The 17625-nt window shown below is 42.5% G+C and overlaps 1 protein-coding gene across 2 annotated transcripts in view; it reads right to left on the reverse strand.

Moving 5' to 3' along the window:
• Window positions 1-17625, reverse strand: part of LOC137886795 (unconventional myosin-XVIIIa-like) — a 50110-nt gene that overhangs the window by 26815 nt on the left and 5670 nt on the right. Inside the window, exons 6-25 of one of the 2 annotated variants that reach the window (XM_068729418.1) lie at window positions 17479-17505; window positions 16702-16761; window positions 15841-15928; window positions 15360-15466; window positions 15097-15273; window positions 14765-14975; window positions 14517-14659; window positions 13910-14010; window positions 13671-13734; window positions 13192-13336; window positions 10263-10433; window positions 9368-9461; window positions 8706-8898; window positions 6367-6453; window positions 4633-4771; window positions 3691-3850; window positions 3423-3609; window positions 2088-2313; window positions 1821-1930; window positions 655-720 (exon numbers count right to left, since the gene is read on the reverse strand). In XM_068729418.1, coding sequence (XP_068585519.1) covers window positions 655-720; window positions 1821-1930; window positions 2088-2313; window positions 3423-3609; window positions 3691-3850; window positions 4633-4771; window positions 6367-6453; window positions 8706-8898; window positions 9368-9461; window positions 10263-10433; window positions 13192-13336; window positions 13671-13734; window positions 13910-14010; window positions 14517-14659; window positions 14765-14975; window positions 15097-15273; window positions 15360-15466; window positions 15841-15928; window positions 16702-16761; window positions 17479-17505 — 2556 coding nt within the window. Of the gene's footprint in view, window positions 1-654; window positions 721-1820; window positions 1931-2087; window positions 2314-3422; window positions 3610-3690; window positions 3851-4632; window positions 4772-6366; window positions 6454-8705; window positions 8899-9367; window positions 9462-10262; window positions 10434-13191; window positions 13337-13670; window positions 13735-13909; window positions 14011-14516; window positions 14660-14764; window positions 14976-15096; window positions 15274-15359; window positions 15467-15840; window positions 15929-16170; window positions 16257-16701; window positions 16762-17478; window positions 17506-17625 lie in introns of those variants that run through there. The other variant, XM_068729419.1, reaches the window with a different exon arrangement.

A 17625-nucleotide genomic window follows, 5' to 3' on the forward strand; every position in this document is an offset into this window, starting at 1 on the left:
TTGCAAATGGCCAACTGTGCTCGTCTACTTCTGAGCCCATTTCACACTCCAAAGTGTGGCTCCATGCGAAGCTGCCTCCGAACCATTCTCGAGTTGTGTGTTTTAAAAGGAGCCCTGCGCAGCGCACATATCTGGGAGCACAAGTTCCACCGTTTTCTACATTATTGTTCCCTTTGATTTCCTTCTTGGCTGATGGCCACTTTCCAGCTGATAGGATTAGACCTCAGTGTGCCAGGCGGTGTTTATTGTGATTACTTTACAACGGTCATGGGGAAAAACAAAGAGCACCATCAGTTGCAAGAAGTTGCTCTAATGACCTGAAAAGAAAGAGAGAATTGCGGTCGGGCAGGGTGGAGAAATGTCTCTTGGGTTACCACTGGCTACACGACTGAAAGAAGGGGAAAGGCTTGGCAACTTCCCAAAAAAAGGATGACAAAGAAAACCTCAAGGAGGGACAGGTGTAATGAAAGACACACTCCCCCCAGACAGTGAAGTGTCTTTATAAATACAAAATACAAGGATAAAGAGAGCCTTATACTGCAGCTATCTGCTTTGAGCTTTAAGAGAAGTGAAACTGGCAGCGATTTACAGCAAAGGTTTATTCAATCATTTTAAAGCTGTTGTAGTTGTCTCACATGTGGTGGCATGACTTACCCTACTGAGACCCATGTGATAGCTGCTCTTCTCCAAATCCAAGGACTCCAGTAGCTCTTCCACCGCCTGGGTAAAGGCACACATGTACACAAACAAAAACACACACTTAGTCTTTCAACTGCTGCATCCAGGGGGAACTTCTACTGACACTGCAACACTTCAGTCGTCCACAGCTCTCCTGAGTTGCCATGCTGAACTAATGGTATGGTACAGTGCCGTGCCCCCCCCCCCCCCCTTCTTCTCTCGTGTTCATTCCCAGCTGGACTTTTGTATTGAAAGGAATTCAGTAAGCACAGGTTAAAGTTTGGCTCCTCAGAACCTCCCAACTACAAAGCAATTATGACTTGTCCCCCTCATAATCCACCTGCTCCTGGCATATTCCTCACGACCCCCTCTGTGGTCTTGGCCCTTTTGCAGCTTTGAACGCACATAGCCGATGCAGAGGTGCACCATCAGCCAGCCTGGAGCCTCTCCCAGTCCATACACATGCCTGTGTACTGTAGGTGTATTGTTGTCTCAGACGCCTCTCTCTACGCCTCCAGCCTGAAAGACCACATCTAGATTACACCAGGAGAGGTTTGCCACAAGCACTGAGGGGCTTTTGTTTGCCAGCGTTTCCACAGAAACTCAGCCACAATACAGGGACACAGGGGGAAAAGAGCTTTTCTCTCCTGTTAACCCCATTCTTTCACTCTCTCTCATTTTTCTCTAAAAACAAACTTTTATATTTGTTTCCACTGCACTTCAACAAGGGCTTCTATCACAGAGGTCCAGTGCACAATCATTATTCATACATTTACAACAAAAGCACTAAAGATGTGAAGCACCTGCACTGTCAAAACAACAGGGAAGAAAACCTTGGCAGCTAGTTTCCAATGCCCAGATCACAAAAAGAACATCTTCTTGAATGGTATTTTGTTACTTTGACCGCACTTTCTAAATATTAAGCCACACTACAGACCTGCTTCTTTAACAGGGGTGATCCTGATAAGGTTAAGTTGATTAAATAATTCCAGTGGCTCTGATGAATGAGGGTATATTTCTCTGTCAGACTGCTGACAAATCAGGGGCAGATGTAATGAAGTTGCCACTTCACAACATTAATCTTCACTTGCGCTTGGCCACTGGCAGAGCTGCACATTTTCCTCCCTCATTGATTGACTCACTCTCTTCTCGTCCTTCACAATGTAATTCCTCCCATGCTTCTTGGTGAGGTGCGGTGCCAGCACGTCAAAGCGCCGCCGGAACTCCGAGAACACCATGTGATCAGGGTAACCTGTAAAGGTCGGCATGGAACAACAACATTAGATTCTGGAATTGTTTGCAGAGTGTGACAGAAACTTTGGGGGGGACCCTATGAAGAAAATAAGGAAGTAGAGGTCTCTATTTCTGTGCCACGTCCTTAGCATGTGAGTTATAGGCAGCAATCTCACCTTGCCTGTAGATCCCGAGAGCATCCAGCAGCTTGGAGCCGCGCAGCTGAGCACGGAGCAGGGCTACATCGAGCTGCATTAAGCCGGGATCTCCAGTCTCCCCTTGAGCCTCACATTCCCCTCCTTTGAACAGGGATCCACTCAGAGCCTTGAGGGCATCTGCCTTAGGCAATATGCAGTGAACAAAGTGAATCCTGGACCTCCGCACCATGTCAAGGAGAGCATCCTGGAAAATAAAGAGCAGTGCAATGCACTATCATCCACAGACGTATCTACATGGAATCAGTAGCCTAGCTGCTTTACATAAAGCAACCAAATGCTACACATATTGGTTTCGGACATCGCACACCTTACAATATCACATTAAGTAAGTACTTTGTGTTTCAATGGTCACATGCAGGTTAAATCTACTGTCTTAATTCTGCACAATGCTGTTGTCAAGCACTTAAGAACTCTGTAACTCTATGACAACACTGGAAGACAGATAATAAAACATTTCATTTTACCATCTCAATTTGTAAAGCCTGACTTTAAGTGTATGTGTGTCTCTTTTTTCTTTCAGTTTTTACCGATTTTTGTGGAGAAATACATAAATGTTTGTTTTTAAATACAATCTCAAAGGGGCTTTATAATGCTTCTATGAATACTATACAATGGGTGATTCTGGTATTGATTGATTAAACAATTTTGCTACCACAAAGTGTTTCACCCTTTCCTTTCATCTGGTTGTTGCTACTATACGTACAAGGTTGGGGGAGCAAACAGCCCAGTATTTGTGGGAATTGTATTGAATTGGAGTCCACACCTCACAGTCAACTTTCCCAAACATATCTCAACCCTCATTTATTTGCCATAACAATGCCATGTGCAGATGTTGTAGAGAAAAAAGAAAATGGCATGGTATTGAATTTATAAAATGCTGTGAAAATAAGCCAGTGTGTCGCAGAAGAGTTGGAAGCAAAATAGCTGCAGACAGAGCTGTTCTCATAGCACACTAACACCAGGCCTAATATCATTTTCAAATCCGTCTCTGAGCGCAGCCCAAATATTGGCCGTCGTCCCATCCATTTCATTTAAAGCTGCGTAGGGCAATTTGTGTCGGCTATGGTGTCCAAAGGACACTACTATACAAATTCACAACGATGAGCCTTGATTTACTCATCACATCAACCTGTCAAGTTCCCACCACAAACAGGATTAATGAAAAAAGATGCAGACTGGGATGGTGATCCTCAGCGTCCTTGGCAGTACAGGCACATGATGTTTTTGAAACTTGATAGTGGACAAACGCGTAAAAACAAGGTCTGACTGATTAGTTCCATCCTCGCCTCTCACCACTTGAAGCTTTATCTGGATGCACAAGGACTTCTTCTTGATGGCAGCCACCCCTGTGGTGAAGGTCTTCCTCATGCTGGTGGCCCGTCGTAAGGACAGCTGGGAAACGCCTTCGAGGCCCGCAATGGACCCGGACAGCACAGTGGCTCCAGCCGCACGGCTCGTGAACAACAAGCTGATGATCTTCCTGCAACAGATGCGCTACTTCAGCCTAAAGTCTGGTCTAAAACTCCCCCCGCCACACTCCTCATGCATGTGTGATGCTTACTTTTGGGAGTCCTGCAGCAGGCTTGTGGCGTTGGTAGACGCTGGATTCTGCTTGGCGTAGTTCAGCCATCCGCAGGCATCGTACTCCACCCAGTCAGTCCCGTGACTGTGGCCCAGCAGGAAATGATGATCCTTTTCACTCTTCAAGAGGAAAGTGTGACCTGATGGGAACGCAGGAGGCAGTGTGAGAATCCCCGGCTCATTGTACGTAACGCAGAGACAAGCAGTCTCCTTAAGGAGTTTAGGAAAGTGGTCATACAGTCTGCATGCAGGGTTAGTCAAAAATGTGTCTTGTCTTGATTACTATGAATATGCAAAGGCTGTCACAAACCTAGATAAACATTACTGATACAGTGATAATAAAATACAAATCCCAACCTAGCTGTTCATGTGGTAGGGTATCAAAAAGATTGTGAGTGATAAACTAGAGAGGGAAGCTCAAATCTGGTTTGTAATTGTGAACACTTTTCTAGAATTCTATGGAGTTCTGTTTGAATATTTTGTATGCATGATACAATAAGGTTTACTGTGACACAAAAGAGTCTTCACTGGAGGACTGTAGTCTTAGACATTGGGACAAAATGGATGGTGAAATGTTTTCATCTAAAATTAAAGCTGTAAGAGTTGGCAAATAATGTGAAAGAGGGAGTAAAAAAAGATTCTGCGCTCACATATGATCACAAATTGCACATAATATTTCATGCCAAAAAAAACAGATAAAAGTTCACACCAAACATGTTTATTTATACCCCGTTATTTGGTTTGGCAACATCATTAATATTAATGTGGCATCAAATACATTTGGATTAAATATTCACTTTTTGATTTTTTTATTAAAAGGTAGACTGGAATCCTTAAAATAAGAGTTACCAGTCCAGTTCTGTACACTAAAGGCTGTTGTATTAGCTTCAAGTGTGTCTGTGTGTGTTTGTCCTCTCCTTGCCTTTGCTCTCGCCCTCAGCAGGTCCGTAGTAGCTAAAGAGACGTCCCAACAGGGTTTCCTCTGACCCCCCAGGCTGCAGTGCCTCCTCCTCCATCAGCCACAGCAGGCCCCGTGCCTCATCTGTTCGCACCGTCCGTACCTGTCGAATAAACGCGCATACGCACAAAGATGCACATGCGCAAAGGTCATAGCTCCTTAGTGCAATCATGGCGGGGAAACAAAATGTTTACCTTCGGAAACAATGCCACAAGACTAGAGAAACATCTCACCAAGACTGCCATGTTCACAGGTTTTCACCCCACTTTCTGGGTAAAGTACTGCTACTTGTGAAGGATTCTGAGAGCTGGCCTCCGATAGTCAGTGTTTCCTTGAATATTATTTTTTACTAAATGTCAGTAAAAGTGGCGAGCTGCGCTGTATGTTTTTACCAGTATGAGCTGGTTGTGACAGACCTGATAGCACAACTAGCATCCGAAATTAAAGTTTCAAAAGAATTTGTGGTCTCTGCACCCTCCAGCAGTTGCTGCGATAATGGCGTAATCAATTTAGCTTTTCCTTATAATCAAAATGGAAACAAAAAAGAGCTCATGAATACGGAGAGTGGCGGGAGGGGGGGGATTAAAAAGTAATGCAATTAGTATTACAATTAGTGTGAGCACAGAGAAGGAAATAAAACCCACTCCGGCAGTGATGATCATGGAATAAGTGCATGGGAAAGGTTTTGGTTGTGTCCATGTACGATAAATAACAAGTACATGTTATTGGACAGTGTAGCTTTACATTACATTTTAAATGCACACTGTGTTTGTTTCTACTTTTGCCAGAGTCCTATAAGTTTAGACAATGAAATAAGCCACTGTTGTTTTGTGGATGACAATGAGCTCCAGGGAGATTGATCTCCACACTGAGGCAGCCAGCTCGGTTGACATGGCTGACGCCTGAATCCAGCCTTGGAGCTTGGGGTACCAAACTCACAAAACCCAAAACTGTTTTTAGCAGTTATCAGGAAGTTACACTGGAGACATCCTTATCAGCAGTGCACACAGCGCTGACTTCAAATACAACACAGAGTATCAGTTTGGAGGAGACATATGACAACTACGAGGCAATGAATTGAGCGTTACGGCTGTTTGCGATAACGGACATCTGAGCTACAACAGGAGAAAAAAGAATATATGTGTGAGTTGAGAAAAAAAAAAAATCAAACTGTCTTTTCATTCTAAGAAGCAGATCTTTATAGTTGACTTTAGAAATGACTTTGAAGGATCTGTGTTTGGTTTTCAGTGGGATGTACTACAGTTCAATTTCTTCTGATGACATTCCCATTAGACAGTGGACCCTATAAAAAGTAAAGCACTCAAAGAGAACACATTGGAATTATACCAAAGTGATGTATGACTCTTTAATCTCTGCCATTTCTGTTTCCATGGTGCAGATCACAGGCTGCAGAGGCCAAACATCGATTTTCTTTCTTAATGTCAATTCTATAACCTTTCTGTTCCTGCTCCTACCCTCCCGTTTGAGCCTCTGCCAAATACCTTTCAATATTTCAAAACTCACACGAGGAAAAAAACTCCCTATGCTAAAAAAATGGCATTTATTGTTGATTGAAAAAGGAAGATTTAGATAACCATGTGAAAATAGATCATCAAAGACTGCAGATCTATGCATGAAAATATCCAGAAATTTGAGCCAGAGATGAAGACAACCGACACATGAAGACACTGAACTTACCAGCGCTTGGCTTGAGGCTTGGTCTACCACTGCTACAGACAGGAAGGTGCTGGGCTCCGTGTCATCTAAAGCAAGCTCGATGTTCTCCTGAAGGAGGACAGGCAGATTGACTCTTTAATGACGTGTGAGGATGGGAAATCAAAGAAACAGGAGATTTATTTTTGGAGCGTGCATATAAAAGAAACTGAAAAAAAATGGGTCTCTTTAGATTATCTTTTGGAATCAAATTTCAAAAGTCACTCAGTGATTGACATAGATTTCATCATGGTGGTTAGTTCAGAGGCCTGGTTTAATGGGTTTCTACAGACACAGACAAGCATGTTTAATCAAGCGAAGTGCAACATTCATGAAATATGGTAAAATAGATGATGAGGAATAAGACTGTTCGTGGATGGGATGTTTTTCTGAGCATCCCCTTTAACACAAAGACTTGGTCGTAGTTCCTGTCCCTAAAAGAATCCATGGTGTTGTTGAGGGAGTAGGTTCCGATTACCCAGAAACTGAGGAGTGTGCAGGATTTAGCATCGCTAATGGTTCACACAACTCTGATCCCACGCCCTCATGAGCCTTAGCAGACCTAGATTTTATTTATTCTATTTTTATGATATATGATAGTAAACTTAACATCTTTGGGTTTTGGAGCATTGGTCTGACAAAAGACATTCGAACACCTCACCTTGGAATGTGGGAAATTATAATTGCCTTTTTTTTTAATTAAATTAAACAAAAATAATTATTGTCAGATCATTTGATCATTAAAAAAAAAAAAAAAACGTTAGTTGAAGCCTGGCCCCAGATCCTGGACGTTCTCCACATGAGACAATAGAGGCCAGCGCTGATCCCATGACAGTATGCACACAGGTGCCAGTCATGCAACAAATTTAAAATCCTAATTCCCCTTCATGGTGTTGGGGCAGCTGGGCCCATGCACCTCGTGAATGTGCAGGCATCCATAATAATTCCCAAGATTTTCATGGATATTTGAATGAAAAAAACAAAGCATATTATATATATATAATATAATATATATATATATATATATATATATATATATATATATATATATATATATATATATATATTATATATATATATATATATTATATATATATATATAATATATATATATATATATTATATATATATATATATATATAAAAATAAAATAAAAGCCACAGCAAATCTATTATAATAACAAGAACATTTGGCATTTACGAAGGCTGTTTCTCCTATAGGTAAATGGAAACTCTAAAATATTTCATTACTGTTGCAGATAATAAGATTTCAGGGATAAAAGACGAAATAAATACAGTAAATTACCTTCACCGGAGCAAAGCGGGCATAAGGCAGCTCGCAGTGACAAAGTGCAGGCGGCACAAGGAACGCAGGGAAACGTTGGCAGTGCTATTAGTGTGGCCGTGACAGATGCCAGTGTTCCAGTTGAATAGTGTATGTGAAGTCGCCTAATTTTTTGTTCTCTGCCATGCAAAGTCACTATGCAGAGGATATAAAAAAACATTCACAGCATTTAAAATATAAAGAAAACACAAAGCATGTGCCTGTTGTGAGCCTCGCAGTTTAACCTGCATGTCCCGGTTGTTGATACTGTGTGCTGTGTTAAATGAGTTTGACCCAGTTTTCAATGACGCTTTCACAGCTTCTTTTATTTTCAAGTTGCACTGACAAGAGAGAATTACACTACACACAGATTTATGCGATACTTCATTTCGCTCCAATTCTCTTTCTCCCAGGCGGAGGAGGGCGTGGGTGGGAAAGTGGGTGGGAAATCCCAGGATCCTTGCTCGCAGTATTAAAAGTAATATGATCAAGATTTTAGCATGCTATCAGCTGAGTTTTAAATAAGAAGGATATTAAGAGTCAGGGCAGCCGTAATGGATAGACATATATTTATGTTAACGATGAAAGAAAAGGAAATCTTTAATATTTATATCTTAATTTCTTAGGAATGACTGTAGGCCTGTTATATTGGTCCAGCGCTGCTGCACACCACTCAGAGGAGGACAGAAGAAGAATTATAACAACCCCGCTGTGCAGCTGGGCGTGTCTCCCAAAGGCAGTTGTGAGTGACTTTCCTTTGATCTCGGCAGAAGAGATGAAGGCTGGCATCGCTAATGAGAAAGGTCTAACCCATGAACTACGCTGGCTTGTCACAGCTTGTGGCAGGTGGGGGGGATCTGATGTGTGAACGCATACACTATTGGAGTTGACTTATCAGAGAGAAAGCAGCAGACAAAGGGAGAGAGAGGTAGGAGGAAGAAAGAGAGACGGCCAGAATGAGGCTGTGTTTTGTTGTGCGTGCACACTTCACATGTTCTTACCTCTTTGTATCTCTCCAACTCCTGAACGAAGGTGCGCTGGTAGAAGAGGGAATGCAGGCGTTCTTGAGTGTAGTTGTGGCAGAGGTCCTCAAAGGTTGCAGCGCACTCGCGCTTCACCAGCCTGGGGTTTTGAAAGCCCGGTGTGTCCACAATGAGCAGAGAGCACAGGGAGTGCTGGCTGGATTTCAAGGCCCTGAAGCACACAGGGCGAACACACACACACACACACACACACACACACACACACACACACACACACACACACACACAAACTGAGATGCTTGAGACCACATTTTATTGATTGTATTCGCTGCATATAACCCCTGGCTTTAACCTTAGTTCTCGCTACCACATCCCTAACCTTAACCCTCACTAAACATAATCCTAGTTCTATTCGAAAAGGGCTAAAGTTAAAACAGCATCTTATACTCCCAAACTACCCATAAAAGCTGTTAAAAACCAACCCTGTCTGGACAGGCATCGCTTAAACCCCCCCAAAAAACTGCAGTTATGTAAGATTCTATTCAAGATGCCAAGATTTAGAAACATATCAAAGATGTCACAAGGAGTCTGCACGATTCCATTATATAACGGTGCAGCCAAAAACATGCCATCTTCAATTTGCCACGGCTTCGGGAAAGTACAGGATCAGAAATACTAACCGGTTTATTAAAGAGATGAGGGTCGTGAAGAGTTCCGAGTAAAGCCCTGATGCCATGGCCTCTAAACACTCCATGGCCGTGGCCTTGGATCCTGCTATGAGAGGCAGCCAGACCAAGAGCTGATCAGAAATAGCTCACAACATCTCCATCGACAAATAACAAGAGGGCCAGTTGAATTAGATGAAGAAAAAGCAGTATAAGCTCAAACATTTGTTTCTAAAACGATGTGCAAAATAGTCATATTTGTGCATATTATGCCCAAAGGCAGGCATAATGTATTCAAATTGGGTCTGTAATAGTCTCTGTAAAGCAGTGTCATTTAGGACTCAGGTGTTTCCGAAATGGTCAGATCAACCAGCGCATCCTCATGTCCGTGCCTCACGGCAATGGCCACCTGTTAAACTCCTAATTCATCCCACCATTACACAAAATAGTGCGTTCATGGTGCCTGCCGGATATTTCCATGTGCGCAGGCACGTCGATGGCTGTACGTTCATGTACAGGGAAGGTGACGCAGAGGTCAATTCTGTCCATCCCTTCTGTGGCATATTTTTAACTGTATCCTCGTGCCCTTCAAAGCGCGTTGCAGTCTTGACGGAAAGCGTGTGAAAAATCAATGTGAGGCAATTATGATTTCAAGGACAATGAACGAGGAGCACATCCAAAATTGCTTGTCCCGACACAGTGTGTATACTTATCTGTCAATAGCCATTGTAAAGCTGTGGTATTCATTACTAAGATAAGCTCTACTTTCTCCAGAGCATGCAATTTCCCTCCAGTGATGAGCAGAGGCGTGTGCATGTGCATGTGTGTGTGGAAACAGAGTGACAAAGAGAAAGAGCGGGGGGGGGGGGGGGGGGGAATAGTCTGTTGGTAAATGCGGTCTGTGGAGTACCTGCATCTGCTGTGCCATTTTCGTCCGAAGCCTGGCGGATGGAGCTGGCTCTGGGCAGGGTGCCCTTGGCCTGGTGCTTGAAGATGGAGGAGGAGAGCTCCTCCAGGGTGCAGCCCAGCAGGTAGGCAGCCTTCTGGGCCCACTCATGACGTGCAAATTGTTTCCTGCCAGCTGAGACACGTGCATGAAAACCTCCATTAGCCCTTCTGCCAACTACCCCAGGCACACAGGCTAGAACGGCAGCTTTGTGACGAGCCTGTCTCCGGTCAAGCTGACACTGACACAGCTGGTGAGAACACACACTAAAAGCATGTTCCAATGTTAGCGACTTGAACAACGTTTACATTTTATCCACAGCTGAAGAAAAAAAAAAAAAAAAGAAGGCATATCCACTCGCTTCAACAACTACTGTTTCATGTTCAAAAAGAAGTCTGTGAAGTTGAAGTGATAATTGCCCTTTTTTATTATCTTGAGAATGACAGCAAAACTTATAATTAGGGGACACAATTAATGTATTTACATAAAGTCCTCTGTTAATCTAGTGGCTGAGTGATGGAAACATGCAGATATGAGTGCAAGCTTCAGTTTTAATCCACCATGAAGTGGTATCTTCTAAGACTTGAGAGAGGAAATGGGGGATTTCATGCGGAGAGCAGTGGGCTCTATCGGTTTCATCAACACCGCAGCAGCCCTGCGTACTTTTCATGATAAGCAGGACGGTTGTCAAGACAAGTACAGCCATTTGAATATTTGCTTTGATAGACATTCGCCACCATGGTTATTGAAATTCCGGTTAATCATCAAAAAGAGGAAATTGGTTTTGCCAATATTTTGGGATATTACTGAATCAAAACATAACGGAGTTTACAACTTTGAAAGATTAGAAAAAAATTACATATTTATAATACTTGCCCTTAAAAACATCCAGACTCACAGTGTGATAAGCCTTTTTTTATCTACACTTATTAGATTGAAGTGTTGATACAAGGGAGACGCAAGTTCATTTCAGGTGGTCCCTTTAATTAGTTTTGGAGGATAAGAGACCAGTGCTGCCCTCTTGTGTTCTACTACGAATCTGCACTACATATTTATAACACGTTATAATGTTTATGGCAATCAATCACAGTGAAAGAACCGGCAGACAAAACAATTTTTTTAATGGACCAGATTATGATTAGAGTACCTTGACGAATAAATAAAATATTCCCTTTGACAGGGAGACAGAATTCTAATTGCCATCAACGTGTTGACTATTGGGCATAACTTTTATCCCATCATGCCTTGTTTCTTCATGAGAACCACGGTGTGTTAAACAGGAAGATGGCAGTCTAAATCCATAAATCTGCCAGTCATTCGCAGATTAGATGCTGTTAAGTGTCTGTATTATGGGCCGATAATAATTGCTGAACATTTTAAAAGTGTTCCTGGACAGTGTTGTGCTGCCATTATAAAGATTGGCAGCCAGCTGGAGGGGATCACTGAAAATAATTTAGCAATTACATTGCAGGCAGAGAGTGAAGAGCGAACAAACATGTCAAAAGCACAAAATACACAGTCACTGTTCCATTATTCCTTGTGAATTGTAAATCATTCTGATAAACTGCTTCCAAAACACTGAAAGCCATCAAGTTAATAGATGTGCATTACAATTACATTGCAAAATACAGTAAAATGCAATCCTATCAACAGCCCACTGTAACTGATCTTAGGCAAGGGCATTTCATACTGAGAAAATGCTGTATATATGCTAATCTCATCATAATACAAATCTTTTTTGACAGCATCAGCCTTTTAAAATAGCAGGTATCTCATTGTAAATTGAAAGTCAAATGCTGTGGGAGGCAGATCTACTACTTTATTGCAAAAAAAGAAAAAAGAACCCTCTCTTACATTAGGTTTCATCATACAAATAGCTTCAAAGACAGGAACAAATCCTCATGTTTAAGAGGACCACCGTTCCCATTAGGCCTCTGCTGCTTTCTTATGACAATAAAAAATGTTTGTCAAGACTTGAAGCCCAAATCAGATTGATTTTTCCTGTCCTTAGATGTTCCACTGTTTCATGACCATTACGCTCAGACAGTGGTTTCCGCTGTGCTTTGATTATATAATATGATCAATCGTTAAGGATAAATAAGGTCAACCTGATTTGTTGAAGATGAAGAAAAAACAATGCATCTCGTATCATTTCAAATGGGTGCTGTCAGTTCAAAGCAGAACCTGCTCGGTAGTGACCAGGGACCTCATTTATAAAACAGTGTATTGATTAACACTAATTGTTTGCGGGTGTAAATTAGGAAATGAACGTACGCCAAAGAAATATTCTGATTGATAAAACCTTGCGTACGCCTGCTAGTGCATAGTTTCCTTTTAAAAATCCCAGTGCTAGTGCATCCATCACGCATTACAAGAGTCGCCTCAATACATCCTCAGTACTACATGTCTTCAGTAAGCTGTAATACTTGCATTAGATAGCTGTTTTTAGTTTGTCTGTATACATTGTACTGTATCTGTCCGAACAAGCGTATGCAACAGTTATAAATGAGACCTGTGGAAAAGTATCCTGGATACTGGTACAAATGTGTCCTGCCATAGATCAGTGCAGTAGAGCACCTGTGCACTGCGACACATCTTTTTAAATTGCAGATGCACAATTCAGTTATCTGGATTACAGCTGTGTTGCATCACACTGAAGGAGTTACCTACAGTGATATAAAGCAGGCTTGACATTTTTGAGATTACACAAAGTGTTGTGAAAATAATTCTGGCTAACGTTTTGTGTTATTCTGGCTTTTACATTGTGTACTGTAGTGTGTACAAATCAAGGATGATCTCTGTTACTGGGTTGCGTTATATCATTAATAACATTATCCTTAGGAATAAGTGATGTAGCTATGGAATGGAAAAAACATTCAGCAAGCAATCTTACCCTTAGTAGCTCCTGCAGACCCGAGATGGTAGATGGCCCCGAGGACGAGCCAGAAGGCCCTCTGCTCATCACCACTGATCCCCAGAACCTTCATGGCTGCTTGCAGCTTGGAAAACAGCTGGGAGGCCCGCTGCTTATCCTCAGTCTGGCAGATAGCACATGACGTCAAATAAAATTCCTTTTAGAACTATTAACGATAAAAAAAATCTTCTCTAAGATGTCTTAAAGTAATGCTAGGAGATTGACCAACTTGTCACATTATAAGTTGAAAAATAGGAATAAAAAAACAGATTTCATCTGCAAAGGTTCAGCATAGTTGTTGATAGATATCGGTGATTATTCTGCCAGCTGTTTCAAAACACACTTTCTGACCTGTTCTCATTTCTATTGTGAAATTGCAATTTAAGTATTAGTTGTCTGTTCTGGGCCACCACATACTCTGCAAACAGGCCAACCTCCCATTAACAAGTCGTATTTACCTTTGTCTGAGGCATGATTCCAAATGCATTGTTTTCAGCAAAGTGGTTAAGGTGCAGCTCCGTTCTGATAAAGAAATGAGAACAGCATGGGAGACATCAACATCTCCCATGTCGACTAATGTAACACAGAGTCTTCATAACAGAGCAGTAACACATCATTGCAACATATCAACGTATTAATCCAGTACAGAATTGTGGTGCAGTGTGCATTGAATGAGCATAATAGTATTAATGCTGACCTAAGAGAGCTGTCTAGTCCAGCCATCAGGTAGTAAAAGACATTAAAAGTGGACTCTCCCCCTGGTCTTCTTGTCACCCTGGTCTTCTCCAGAAGCATGGTCTGCAAGGCCGCAGCAGAAAAGGATGTTAGCATGACAGAAACTAACGTTTACTACAGACAGTGCAAGTAAGTGTAATAACAAAGCCTGCTGGAGGTGAAAATTTCAACTAGTTTTATGACATATTGTCATAGTAGATTTGCAAGAGTAGAAAATTCAGAGGTTGCGCACCAGAGATTTGAATTAATTAATTAGGGCTGTCCTCGACCAAAGGAATTAAACTAAAACAATTTAGTCTACTAATCAATCCATTAGTTGATTTAATCGACAGATCTGTAAATCTGAGTTTTTCCACAAAGAATCACACAAAAGCACCACTTTGAATCTTTTTTTTTTACTGGAGATGTGCTCAGAAGTTCTTTGGAAATAAGTCATTTAGCATGAAAAGAGCCTAAAAAAACAACTAAAACAACTGATTAGTCGACTCCTTGACTAAAAGGTGACAGCCAAAGAAGGAACAAATGAATAAACAAACAAACAATAGATAGATAGATAGATTTATTGGTACCTGTATTGAGGCTGAGGTCACCAGGCCTGCCTGGTCAAAGTCCAAGGAAACAATATGGGAGAAGCGACTGGCATTCCCATTCATACAGGTAGAGGCATTACCAAACGCTTCCAAAACTGTGTAGACCGCCTGCCATTTCTCTGCTACAGACAACAAAGAGTCAAATAAGGTGGGGGGTCCTAGTAATACAACAGCACAACATGCACTACACTTAGTATTTTTTACTTTGAGTTCCTTTTCCAACCTACTGGAGAATGCTTTGTTGGTGCTGCCAGCAATGGCGACCAGGTATTGGATGATGTGTTGACAGTTAGTGGTCTTGCCACTTCCACTCTTGCCCAGCAGGACGATGGACTGATCCTGTCGAGTGGTCAGCAGGTTCCTATAGGCAGCCTGGGCCATGCTGTAAATGTGAGGGGCAGTGTCCTCCCTTTTGCAACCCTTGAACATTTGCATCACCTGGAAAAAAGATAAATAGATCACAGAGACTATTTTTGTAAGTTCATATAATTGCTATCGTCCTCTCATATTCTGCTAGTCCGAAAGAGATGTGTCATCATATCCACAGGCTGCAGCCTACCTTCTCAGAGTACATCGAAGGGGCGCTAATGGGGTTGACAACCACCATGTTGGGCCCAGCATGGGTGTGCACCAGGTTACCGCCGTACCGCTGCCTCAGGGAGTGCATCACGCTTGACTCGTTCAGATACTGCAGAGAGGCCAGGTCCTCCACCCGGTCAAACATCGGCGGGTTTGCCTGGAGTTCAAAGTCAAAACGGTCACATACTCACCCGGTGTTATCCCTAATTGAAGCGGTTCAGAGTTGATTTGATGATTAAATACCTTTTCTACATCGTCTTCATCCACATCCAATAAGGATCCGTCACTCTCCAGGCGGATTTTCACCTTCCCCTCTGGCAGGCTGCCCGCCTCCATCTTCAGGAGAGTTGCTGCAGCACCGCAAAGTCTGGCGTTAATTCACCACGACATATGATCTCCAGCAGCTTCACCTTATTTTATATGTTGGATAATGCGTGGCAGTTGTAGCGCTTTCAATAACGTATGAGCTTCATTAAAACTGAACGAGCAACATGCTCAGTCTTATTACATACAGCCGGCAGTCTAGTCTGGTGCCGTCTATCAATTTTAAAATATCAAAAGAATTTTCTCAGCTTCAATTATCCACATCTATAGTCCAACAATCAAATGTCACCCCAGAAACAGACACACCAACACTGATGGGATAGTAAGTTGTGAATCTGCTATTGATGTACTATAGAGAATTTACACATGGGTACTGGTACATGTGCTGATGATTACTTACCCATGGAAAATCCATCCTTGTGGACGAGCCATACTTTCTCTGTGTTATACCAGGCTCTCTCTGCCGTGATCTGCTCCTCAGTCTTTCCCTGTTAGAGACAGGTTAACACTCAGGATGAGAAACACATGATGTACAATCAATAATTGAACATTACCAAATGAAGGACTAAAATAAATAACAAAAGAATACTGGGTAATGGACCACCACGAGGATCCTACAAAGGAGATTTCACGAGCACGGACGAACATGCAGTTCACATTCACATGAGACACAGGAACACAGGAACTGCATTCATAACCCCAACCCCCCCTCCCCCTCCTTTTAAAGCACCTTTCAGAGCTCCCAGAGTGTGTGTTGAACTCATGGAGAGTGCATTTAATGTGTTCACTGAAAGGAGTGTGGGGCATGGATGTTCCATCACAACCAAGTACATCACAAAGACAAAAATACACAAGTTTAGGGGGTTTGCACAGAACAAAAAAAATCATCTAAATAATTTCAAACACAACAAACAGAAACAGCCCAAAAGTGTTTGGAGTGAGTCATGCATGGAAACAGACATAAACAGACATGTAATCAAGCTAACGTAACAAGCATCGGATAGCTGCACCGAGACAGCATATTGTTTGTATTTTATCCCTTTGGTGAAGATGCAGGAACAGCAGGAGGTGAAACGCAACAGCTGGGGCTATGGGGAAGATGAAACCTGGGTTTTCCTGGAGGTAGAATTGCCTCACTTACCACTGAGCCATCCACCCACCCACACCATCTTTACTCGATCATCACACAAGAAAACCACAAAAAGCACACATCACTCTGAAACACGGGAAGAACTACAATCAGTTGTAGCCATGGTCAGACCTTAGCTGCGGCCGAGTGCGCTGCCTGAAGGATGGCCACGGGGTCCTCAACAGGCTTGGGCTGAAGAAGGGAAGGAGAACTGAGAAGTCAGTATTTTCAGTGGGTTTCCAAACAATGTAGAATAAGACATGGTTGGACAAAAAAAACGTGTAGTAGATCAAAAATTAGTATGGGTAAAAAACATAATACAAAAACACTGGGGCAAGACCATCAGCAGTTCAACAATAGTAAGTCAAGCAACGGCAGCAGAATAAGTGAGTCATTAAAGTAATTCACCATAAGAAATTACAATATAAATGCATTAATGAGCAGGGATTACAAGGTGCATTGAAGTAAAGTGTGTGGGCTCCGTGGGGCACAAAATAAATGATCCGTCATATTACCAGTCACAGTTAACGAGATCAGTTGTGCACAGTAAGGTATAAATGCAGGGAAAGAGTAGAGTCAATGCTAAAGAAGTTAGCTATAGAGATGGTATGGTAATGCATAAACACAAGCATATAATGAAATTTGATACTGTATCACTGCAAGCAATTTCAGAGAGTTTGATAAGAACTTTTTCAGCAACTTGAGAAACAGTTTACAGTTGCATTTGACTACATTCCGGGCCCTCGCGCGAACCCTGAATGAACCGAAGAGAGCAGCTACGGGACAAAGCCGAGCAAGCAGGCGCAGACAAAGTAGGGCAGAGAGAGGTCAGTAGAGGAGAACAAGCTCAGACTCCAGCACTCCGCGGGCGAGGGAGTGCGGCGAGCCCACCAGTCGAGCCGGCCGTACCTGAGAGGATTTGCGGCCTCTGGCACGCTAGCCATGCAGACAGCATAGAGGACAGCAGCGAGTCGGGATCCGATGGCCCGCGGAGAAGCCGAGATAGAGACATGAGACACAATTTCAGACAACGGGGGGAGGAATAAAAAGAAGGGC

Source organism: Cebidichthys violaceus, unplaced genomic scaffold (assembly GCF_023349555.1).
Source record: "Cebidichthys violaceus isolate CVI_PGR_0920_01 unplaced genomic scaffold, fCebVio1.0.p SCAF_46, whole genome shotgun sequence".
Lineage (NCBI taxonomy): Eukaryota > Metazoa > Chordata > Actinopteri > Perciformes > Stichaeidae > Cebidichthys > Cebidichthys violaceus.